At 40.8% G+C, this 11,462-nt stretch overlaps 1 protein-coding gene across 1 annotated transcript; it reads left to right on the forward strand.

Annotated features, from left to right (window-relative positions):
• The first annotated feature begins 1,863 nt into the window (after positions 1-1,863).
• On the forward strand, positions 1,864-11,030 carry LOC113025187 (arrestin domain-containing protein 3-like). Its single transcript, XM_026172681.1, has 8 exons — positions 1,864-2,988; positions 5,905-5,986; positions 7,509-7,656; positions 7,977-8,079; positions 8,193-8,449; positions 8,928-9,081; positions 9,168-9,322; positions 9,810-11,030. The coding sequence occupies exons 1-8, from the start codon at positions 2,709-2,711 to the stop codon at positions 9,885-9,887; spliced, it is 1,257 nt and encodes a 418-aa protein (XP_026028466.1). The 5' UTR covers positions 1,864-2,708; the 3' UTR covers positions 9,888-11,030.
• The last annotated feature ends 432 nt before the right edge of the window (positions 11,031-11,462 follow it).

Here is an 11,462-nt window from a genome sequence, read left to right on the forward strand (position 1 = left end):
ATCAAGAGCCTTGTTTCTCTTTTTATTGATATGTGCATAATTTTCAATAGAAATTTACTACATTCATAATCTTATACCCAAATAACATATAGAAGTAGCTCCCAAGGTCTCCTATATTTCATAGCTTGAGAGACTAGGGGAAGTTTAAACATTAATATTAAGAGTATACCCTGCATCTGCAACAAGTTAATTAATCTAGAAACTCCTCGTTCTGAATTCTGATCATGGTATTGTCTGCCTGAAGAAAAATGTTATACTCCGTTTCCCTTATTGTAATAACATTGAGCTCTAAATGCGGATTGATCCTCATCAATTAAAAAGGGCATCACTTCCTCCAATCTTTTTGTTAGAATGGTATATTTGTGTATATTTTTTTAAATCCTGGCTCGTTACACTGACTGGTCAATATGCGGCACACATTGGTATGCTATAGGTCAAAGTCTGTGGGACCAACTGGCAGGGATCCTCACCAGGTTGTTCAACCTCTCCCTGACTCACGCCACCATTCCCACCTGTCTGAAGGCCTCCAGCATCACTCCCAACAACAAAAAGACTAGAATAGACAGCCTCAATGACTACACAACTATAGCCTCACAAACAGCTTCTTCTCCTGGGCCACTTGGACAGTTAACAAACATTAGCACCCCACACCCAAACCCTGCCTACAAATCTGGGCCATGGTCTGAATAACTCCCATCACTCAGGGTACTCACACACAGACTCTGTTTAGACCAGCTCTTGGGAATAACCAAAATGACTGCCTCACTCTGGGGGTATGGACTCTTTGTTTTGAAGTATAATTAAAAATCTTTTGCAATAATGGTACCAATTCTTCCCTCAGTACTTATAACACTCTCCTGGGAATCTGTCATTCCCCATCAATTAGAGTAAAAGAAGAAGACATAAGCCTGTTAATTCATGAGCTGCTCTTTCTTTTGTAAATTTATCATTGTGCAATCTCCCAGCGGAGGGCAGGTCTCGCTTAACAAGAAAGTGTTCTACTACTTACTTTCTTAAAAGTAATGGATTATGTTACTTAAGTACTCCCAGGAGAAAGTAATTCATTAATTCTTGTTACATTACTTTCTGGTTTCTCTGTAAAATGACCTGTTGTTGTGAAAAAGCAACTGTTGCTGTGACTTTGCACACTTAATTCAGCTGATTGTAGTGCATGTGCAAGTGGAATCAATAAGCAGGATAGATAGGCAGGCAGGCTAACACTTCCAACGAATAGAACTACTGGGAACTGGCTCTCTACAAGCACCGGTTCTTGATTCCCATCCCTAGATACATCTGAACAAACCACAAGATTTCTGGAATAACGAGACCAAAGTGGAGATGTTTGTCGAGAGTGCACAGCAGCACCTTTGGAGAAAACCAAAAAGCACAAACACCTCAGACCAACTGTCAGCTTGCTGGTGAAGGGATGATGATTTGGGCATAAACTCCTCTGCATACAAAAGTGTTCTAGAGTCAAATGTGAGGCCATCTGTTTGACAGCTAAAGCCTGGATAAAACTGGGTCATCAACAGGACAATAGTTTATTTATTTAAAAGGGACAGTGGATAAATGTAAATATTCTAGAATTAGCTAAAAGTCTACTTTGCATCTGCAGTCCCTGGCAGGTCAGACAAACACAATAAATAAGGAATTTAGCACGCCATCAGGCAATGTACAACAATCTAATCCAGACAACAAATACATAAAATTACAACAAAGAATGTTATAATACAATAAAACACAAAACAACAAATAAATACAAAATATACAACATTAAAGATAACACATATTAATATGAAACTAGTGATCATAAATCTGATTCCTCTTTAGCCATTGTTTGAAATTAGTTTTAAATCTGTTAAAGGTAGCACATTCTCTTATTACAGCTCAAATATTGTTCCAAATCTCACTACCTTTCACTGATAACACCTGTTTACTGAATGTCGTTTGTCTAAAAGGTATTGCACAATCCCCTCTGGATACTCTTCCATTGATATTGCATTTAAACACAAACTCCACCTTATAAACAGAAAAAGCTAACTTAAATATTTTACAGTTTTTAACACTTTTTTTTTTAGATATTTTTTTAGATAAAGTAAAACTATAGCTTTTAAATCGCCATTTGATACCTCAGTAAATATGGCCTATGCCTGTTGCAGCAGTCACTTAATCGTCTAAGTAACAATACGTCACATTAATAAGGAACTGGGAGCATTAAAACAGTTTATTCAATTCTTTATTGCACACTGTGCCTGTGTGTTTCCACAAACCGTCTTATCGTTCCAAGATTATTTTTAAAAACTCTCATTTTGTGACAAACCCTGTGGGGACAAGTTGGCAAACGTCTTGTCTGTAAGTCGTATTATGTCAGCGGCGGAGGCTGAGCCGTGCTCCTTTCTGTGTAAGCAGGCTGGCCAGTTCGTGCGCATGTGCGCACGAACTGGCCAGCTTTAAGCTTTAAGAGCGCAGCGCTGGAAGCAGACGCCAGCAAAGATCGGTAGAGAAGCACAGGCGCACTCGGAGGAGGAGGGCGCAGATCTCCTGCGGACCATCAGCTACCAGATGAGCCATCACTGACAGCCGCAGACCCGGCTCTGCGCTGGGCACCCGGAGCGAGGCGCATGCATTTGTGCCACACGGCTCTACTCACAACTTGTTCTCCATAGACACTTTTCCTCATCCTGTTTACTTGTCCATTCGTTGTCATCATGGTACTGGGCAAAGTGAGGGCCTTGGCGATCTACTTTGACAGTCTGAATGAGAACAACCTGCCGGTGTTCTCCGGAGGAGACCTGGTGTCGGGGAGGGTTGTTGTGGAGGTCACTGGGGATGTGCGGGTCAAGAGCTTGGACATAACCGCGAGAGGAGTCGCCAAGGTCCGGTGGACAGAGTCGAGAAACGCCGGAGCAAACACGGCTTATACTCAGAACTACACAGAGGAGGTGGAATACCTGCATCATTACGACACCTTGATAGGAGAGGAGAGAGGTAAGGAGTTGCTCCTTTTTCTTCTGCTGTTTCGTGATCTGTGTGAAGTGGTGCGGCGCAACTGATCACTGCAAACTTTTGACAGAAGCTCGTCCCCAAACTTTCTTACCGCGGAGTGCGTAATCGTGTGCCAGAGCCACAGAACACCGGGACCCTCCGCGCAGTGGTACTGATGCAGCAGCTGTAGGCGCGATCCATCCTCACTTAAAACCAATTATTAAAGCAAACGTTTGATACGCGAAGGGATGAGGGAGTCTGCTTTTACATGCGGACTGTCTGGATGTTGACATCACAGGGAGGAGGGAAAAAGTTGAAATCTTCCAGTGAAACACTTGATGAAAAAGAGCAAAATCGAAAACATGGCGCTTCGTATTTTAGAGCAACATTTTGGTTGAACTAATGGCACAAGGACCTTTTTACTGATGACATCTTCAACTAGGCTAGCACAGGCAACTCCCTTTGTTAGAAGCGGTTCAAACCTGTTCAGAAACTGCCAGCGAGAGAGGGAGGGGGGAGGACCAGGCTGACGCTCAGCGCGTGTTGTAAAATCAGCTGCTGCTCCTAACACTTGTATACCTGTGTTGGAGGACCAGATGATTTGGGTAAGAGTAAAACATGTCACATCAAGGATTTAGGTCACACGTGAACTGTCTGTTCAGCAGGTTTTTTTGAATTATTAGAGGTTGGGAAGATGAATAATCTCAAAACTGAAACGATGCAGCCTGCAGGAGTCTGGTCTGTGGACAGAGCTTCTTTTCCCAGCAGTCTAGAGGCACAGCTTTTGCTCTTTGTTTACTCAACGATGGATGGTGGAAAGGTCAATAAGAAAAGACACAATTTCACAGGTCTTGCAGAGTATTTAGACTTAAACAAAGTGCTGCATCCACCTGGTGGCTGTCTCTGAAGACTTCCAAAAAATCTCATGAGCTTCCAGGAGATGCAGCTTGGCTCTTTGTTGTAAGTTGAAGACATCTTTACAACATCCTGGAGTTCCTTGCAGATCTCACTTTGACCAAATCACAGTACAATAATGTGACAACACAAAAAGTAACACATTTTCAAAAGTCCGAGCCTTGAAGTATCAGAAATTTGCAATTTTTTAAGTTTAACTGATTGACTTACCATTAATAGTCGTTGTATGTTTTTAAAGGTCTGTCAGTATTTTTGAACAAATGCAATTTTTTAATCAGTAGATAGAAAACTCAATTTAAGTGGCTTATTTGTCATTTCATTCATTAAAATAAAAATTCTTTTGGGCAGATGATGGAAGGGCAGAATATTCCACATATCTCCTGTTAAAAAATTCATCATTGTCATCCTTTGCTCAGTTGAATAATGACTGTTACAGTTTACATCAACCAAACCAGAACATATCCAGCGTCTAATGATGTAACCACTCGCATTTAAAAGGTGACTTTGGAGACATATCATCATTTTTGCTTGCTAAAAGTACTTTAAGTATTATTTCAGCTCAGCTGGTAAAATTAACTTGAAGGTCATGTTTGGACCCTTTCAAAAACCTCAACACTAAACTCTCACTCACTCTGCTTCTACGTGGGTCATATCTCTTTTCTCTAAGCACAGAAGTGCCTGTAAGAAAAGAAAGATGAAACTAGCTGGGTGTCTTCTGATAACAGGGCATGACTGTAGAAGAGGACGTTTTTCCTTCATCCGTTCAGTGGTTTCAGAGTTTGCGTGAGAGCGGCAGGTTACCTGGAGTTTGCTGTCACTGTGTCTATAACACCCTTCCTCTCTACCTCCCCCACCTTCTCCTCTTTCATGCCACACACCACATGGCTGGGCTAATTGTGGGCAGGGGCTTGCCGGGGCTGAACCAATCAGAGCGAGACTTGCAAATTCATGTCACGTTGTCCACCAATGGGAGGACGAGTTGTAATGCCTGCGTTGGAGTTTCCAGCTGAAGGAAGCTGCTCAGTCTGGTTCATACCGGTCTACTCCTGCTTGCTCCGTGTTGCCGGTGACTTGACAGGGCGCACGCTTATACGCGCACTGACATACACACACACACTGGCCGTTGATGACAGTTCTCATAGCAAACACAGACATACATAAACAGCAGAGACTGAGGACGAAGCAGAACTGAGGTGGAAAGAAGCTGAAGTTCAGCAGGAGCATTTAGACGCAATATCACACACAAACAATAAGAGATGAAATGAGGAAGTGCTGCTTCTCCCACAGGGTGTGTTGCTTTGGCAGCCCTCTGACACCGCAAACAAGCTGCTTTTTCGCATTCAGGCAAAACAACTGTTACTAGAGTTTCTCAAATGAATTTTGTGACAGTAGAGAGAAGACTGGATGTGAGTGCTTCCCAAAAAGTGTAAGATATAGCCAACAACCCATTTTTTAGGGCATAACCTCATAAAATTCAGAAGGTCGCCAGGGTGGCATCTTTAATTCTTGTTGTGATTAACCAACAAAGCAAATATATTAAGTATAAAAGACCAATCCAATTTTATTTATCTAGAAGTACGGTTGGCTCATGGTGCTTTATATTGTAAACACCCTACAGGCACAGGTAAAGCAGGGCTTGTTTGTTTCAGAGGCTGAAAACTGCTGATAGCAAAGTTTAATATGACAAAGAGCAGCATATCTGGAAGCTACAAATGGAGAATCTGCAGTTTTGCTTTAAAAAAAAAATGTATTGCCATTTTTCCATCTCCAATTGTGCCATTTTTTTTTTTTTTTATCTCCAAACCTTTTTGTCCTCGTGATCAAATGCCTTTCTTTGTGTGTGTGTGTGTGTGTGTGTGTGTGTTTAATAATCCCTCTGAGGTGAATTGGAGTTCATTGTGTAATAAGGCTACCTGACATTGTGCATCCATAGCTTGTACCAAAATGTAGGAGGCTAGGTGCAGTGTGCAGGTGTACTCAGTCTCAGTGTTCTCTGTCTTTCAGATGAGGACTGTCCAGAGGAGGGCGTGACTGTCCTGCACCCAGGCTTACATGAGTTTGCTTTCAGCTTCAACCTGCCTCAGATGTGAGTACACGTACACCTACACGTACATGAGAATTTCATCATTAATTCTTCCCTTCACTGCATTTCTCTTTATTTTCATCAGAGCTGAGGTTTTACAATTTTACAGTCTTGAGAAGAAACATTTGAAGATTAAACCTAAGATTTAGAACTATTGTCCTGTTACAATAAAACAATCTTTTGTTGTTGCCTCATGTCAGTGAACTAGTTATTCCACACAGTTTTATTTAAAAGTCTAATCACCTGATTTTAGGTAATTTAATTACATAATTTGCATTAAAACTGTATTGAAAACTCACCAAATTGTTTTTATAATCAGAATTTAACAAAAGGATTAAAAAAAATTCTCAAAGATCAACAAGAAGAAATGTGATGTGAAAACATGTTCATGACATGGTTGCTGACATGACTGTGAAGAAATAAATGCATACATTAATAAAGAAAACTGAATGCTCTCTACTTCCTGTTTTGTTTTTTTATATATTTTCTGCTGGAACTTAAATGTAACGCAGCACAGAGAAAAATGTGTTTGTGAGGAGCTGTTTTCTATTTTATTCCCACATTATCCAAAATTGACATTTAGTTTCTTCACTGGACATTTTTGCAAATGAGTGCTTCCACATCGTGGACAAGATTATGTATAATTAACATTTTTAAGCTAATATGTTTTTGTTGTAATACAAAAATATACAAAACTGCCATGGTGGTATCCATTAGCTAATATTTCACATTACATAAAACTAATCAGTCTTATTTCGGTACGATCTACACTAACCTAACTGCTGTCTCCACTCTTGATGTTGTCTCATTAAAAACATATCTTCCACAGATACTACCTTCTAATATTCACATAACCAAAGTAATTGAGAGATACATCAATCTTGTTGATGATGTAAAAAATCTGAAACTTGGATAACAAAACATTTGTAATCAGACAAATGTATCTGATGAAATACAAAATTAGGAAAATAAGGGGGTGGAGCGGGTATGGATAAATAAATAGTATCAGTATAGAGGCACAATAATGCGGTTACTGTTTACCTTGTAAAGAAAGATTTCGCTTACGACTATGAACCTGCTCCGTGACCTGTGTAACTGTAGCTGAGGCTTCATGTTTCAGATGTCTATAAGCAAATTTTACTAAAGTAACTGTTGCCGTCTGTATTTGTCACATGGTTTTGTTTATATAACTGTTTGAAGGCCCAGACAGGTACAGTTACCTAAATTTTTTTTTTTTTTTGAAGATTAAACAAAGATTAGAGACAGATTTGTATACCAGGACCCTGAGTTTTACCTTGTGAACCTTTGGAGGTATTTGACCCCTAGGTTTTGATAGTATATTTAAAAATGAGGGACAGCAGTAAGAGACGCTGACCTTCAGTTATTTTTTTTCTGAGTACCAGGACTTGTTGTACTGGTTCTTGTTCTGAAGGAAAGGATGTTGAACTTGCACACAGAGCATAACCACAGACCACCCACACTTTTTAATCGTCCTCCCTTCCCGTCTTTTCTTTTTCTTTCTCAGGGCTCTGGCGACTTCCTTTGAAGGGAAGCATGGCAGTGTGAGGTACTGGGTGAAAGCTGAACTGCACCGTCCATGGCTGCTCCCCGTCAAAGTGAAGAAGGAGTTCATTGTGTTTGAACACATCGACATCAACACCCCCCTGCTGCTGGTAAGCCTGTTCACTTTACGAGGAAAGATCCGTATGACTCCCAGTGCACTGCAGCTGTGTAGCTTAGCTTAGCACTAAGACTGGAAACATTGCTAACACATCTACAAGTAACATGTTATTTATCCACACAAATAAAAAGATAGACAGCTTTTATTGTGGTGTTACTCTTAGTTCTTCTTCCATTGCTGCATTGTTCTCATGCTGAAAACAGTGGTTTTAAAAATGTCAAACTGCTCCTTTAAAGGGTCCAGGTTCTGAGTTGAATGCTGTTTCTTTAAAATCTTTTGCCAGCAGTTTAAAGAGATCATATGTGTTAACAGGCCCCTCAGGCTGGTACAAAGGAGAAAACGCTGTGCTGCTGGTTCTGTGCTTCAGGCCCCATCTCCCTCAGTGCCAAAATAGAGCGAAAGGGCTACACACCAGGTAAGCCACACCTCCTACAACTTCCCCCAGGTGTTCTCTTCTATTTTTGGGAATTCACTTATCTTGCTTCTCTCTCAGTCTGACAGACTGATTTCTTCTCCCCTCTTTCCAAGGTGAGTCAATCCAAATTTTTGCTGAGGTGGAGAACTGTTCATCACGCGTTGTGGTCCCTAAGGCCGCGCTTTACCAGACTCAGACCTTCTTCGCTAAGGGGAAGGGGAAGGAGATCCAGCAGCTGGTGTCCAATGTGCGAGGAGATCCTCTGCCACAAGGGAAGAGCCAGAGCTGGGAGGGAAAACTGCTCAAAATCCCTCCTGTGTCCCCCTCCATCCTGGACTGTCCCATCATCAAAGTAGAATACGCCCTTGTGGTGAGTTCACATGTTTTTTCATATGTTAAATGAAATATGATGCCAAGCTTCCCTTTGCTGATTTTATTCAGGGACACTGACAGGAGCATGAAACAAAGGATTCAGAATACAGGATATTTGCAAGGTTACATTTGTCTGATAAAACTGCATTCAAAGTCAACTTGATAAATACGTTGGACTATTTTAAATCCAATGAAAAATGCCTTCGAAAAATAAAAGAAAACAAAAGAAAAACAATTATTTGCTACTGACATCTGATTAACTGATTATATGAACTGATTATCTGATTAACTGACTAACCTTTTTATAATACCCTAGCACTATTTGGCTAATAAGCTGGTACAAAAACAAAAGACATATTACTTCCTTGTGATGTACAGATAGCCTTAAACAATAATAAACTCATCATAAACCTGCTTTTAAAACACTAAAACATTCATTCACTTGTCTCCTTTGCATGTTTGCTTCCTGCTTGCAGGTGTACGTGGACATTCCAGGTGGTTTGAATTTGTCACTCTCATTGCCGTTGGTGATAGGAACCATACCTCTTCATGCTTGCACCACCCGCACCTCCAGCATCAGCAGCAACTGCAGCACTTTGAGCTGGCTGGGCCTGCCAGAGAGACCTGAGGGTATGTACTGTAAATGCAGATGCTTGCATGCATGTTTATGTGCACAGGGTACAGAATGTCAACTTACGCCTGTTTGTTTATTGCAGCTCCACCAAGCTACAGTGAGCTGGCCATATCAGAGTCTCACAGGCAGGATTATCTGCAGGGATGTGATAGGTCTGACGCGGAGGGTGAGGACCGCGGATCTCTGCTAACATACATCACAGAGTTCAGATATCTGCCTCCGCCACTGTATTCGGAGGTACTTTTATCACACACACACACACACACACACACACACACACACACACACACACACACACACACACACACACACACACACACACACACACACACACACACACATCGTCGCCTCACAGGAAAAGTGCCCAAACAACATAAACAGACCTAGAATGAAGTCCAGTCTTTGTACAAAAAATATCCAGACAAGACACAAAAACATCTAAAATAACATGTCATTCAGTGAGCCCAAATCACAAATAGAATTTGAACCACTTTTATGATTTTCAGACCTATCCAAAACAAAGTGAAATCACTGACAAACAGAATTAGGAAGCAGCACCTGTATGGGTACAAGATGTAGACGCAACTAATAAAGGCTAATGACACACAAAAATACATTTGCCTCACAAAAACAAACTTCACCTTTTTTCAGTGTTATAGTTATCACTTCACGAGGATCCTGTAGTCATAAAGCTGTGTTTTCCCCTTCCACCCCTTCCCTCTAGGTCGATCCTTATCCTGACCCCTTGGAGGTGCAAGGGACTGTGGAGGTCAGGAGACCTGACACCTGTCCCTCCCGCTGAGGAGAGTCCGGGATCGCTGAAGCCTGTGCACAAAAAGACAGAGCTGCTCTCAGCCACCTGGCCCACACAGCCAGCTTCTCACCAGATTATATATCACCGTAAATAAGGCTGGACTCTGCCTGACCCGGGGAAAATCAGCTGAGAGAGTATTTGGTGACCATTGAAGTGATGGACCAGGGATTTCATGCCGTGCTGGATCCGCCATATCGTGTGCTCAAGACATGGCAAAAAAAGACAGTTTTTTAACACCACTTTATGACTCTGACAAGGCAGAGAACAAAGACTACTCCAAGTGGTCAGAAGAAGCCTCCTCCTGCCTCACAGTGAATTTTGCACATGCCGTTATTACTGTTTTACTATCAGTGGTTTTCTATACTGCAGATTGCCGCAGGCCTATACGCTACAGTATATATATATGTATATGTATACATAGAATATTTCACTCTAAATGGGCACATTAGTGACAGGATAAGAGCTATCTGCAGTAGTTCAGATGGCTGAACTTGTGACTGTGGCCTGAAGCTGCCACTGTCCCCACTGTCCCCCCTGAACAAAGATGAAAATTCATTGAGATTCAAAAAAAAAAAAAAAAAAAAAAGACAGATGGCATCACTGATGCAGAAATGTGTCACATCAACGACCACCTCGAGCGTTTAGAGCTCACGTAGTGTGTGTGTGTGTGTGTGTGTGTGTGTGTGTGTGTGTGTGTGTGTGTGTGTGTGTGAGTGAGGGAAAGAAAGTTTAGAGACCAGGTGTAAACCCCAACTGGGTCCACAGAAAAAGCACAACTGCAACTAACTAAGATAAAATACCGCAAGTCGCCTGCTGGTTTCAGCTCTAAACTAGAGCTTCTCTTGCTGTAGATTTATCCAGAAGCTTTGTGCTTGCAAAAAAAAGAAAAAAGAAAAAGGCAAAGCATAAAAGGTAAATGTTTACAGTTGCATATATCAAATTGAGAATGTTGTCCAAACATGACTTCTTCCACGTAAAATTTCAGATTACCAAGTGCAATATATTTTTGTATTTGTGATTTTTCTTTTGCACTAGTTTTTCATATACTCTGTTGCTGTCTATTCCATTTGCGCATTATATTGTTGTCATGATCAACTTTTGATAAAATAAAAGATTTATTTTATAACATAAGACGGTGGATCTGAGTATTTGTTATCATTCTTATATGTTGCAATAACACCCAGGAAACTACTGCAGTGGGTCAGTGATTACAAACTGCAAAAATCAAGCTTAGCATCACGGGCAGGGAATTCTCCAGGAATTTAAAACATTAATCAAAAAGCAGTACAGTACAAAACATTTCCTAAATTTTAGCGTTATGTACGAGGAGGCATGTCTGCTCACCATTTAAGAAGTTCAAACAATAAAAATAAGAATAATATAACAAAAAATTATTATTTAAATTCAGACATGTAGACAACCAATAATGCCTAAATTCTGGTTTAATTGTAAATAATAAGTTTTCTTATCTTTTCTCGACACATGTAACTTACCGTTCTGGTTCTAGATGCTCAAGTCAAAGTGCAGCAATTTGATAATTCTGCCTGATCTCAGCCTGCTTTT

The sequence above is a fragment of the Astatotilapia calliptera genome, chromosome 7 (genome assembly GCF_900246225.1).
Source record: "Astatotilapia calliptera chromosome 7, fAstCal1.2, whole genome shotgun sequence".
Lineage (NCBI taxonomy): Eukaryota > Metazoa > Chordata > Actinopteri > Cichliformes > Cichlidae > Astatotilapia > Astatotilapia calliptera.

What these genes read in the sequence shown, in the direction of transcription:
- LOC113025187 (XM_026172681.1), top strand. Translation starts at nt 2,709, where the DNA reads ATGGTACTGGGCAAAGTGAGGGCCTTGGCGATCTACTTTGACAGTCTG. An exon ending in TCAACACCCCCCTGCTGCTG is followed by an intron (nt 7,657 to 7,976) that starts GTAAGCCTGTTC and finishes ATGTGTTAACAG; the next exon opens with GCCCCTCAGGCTGGTACAAA. An exon ending in AAGTAGAATACGCCCTTGTG is followed by an intron (nt 8,450 to 8,927) that starts GTGAGTTCACAT and finishes TCCTGCTTGCAG; the next exon opens with GTGTACGTGGACATTCCAGG.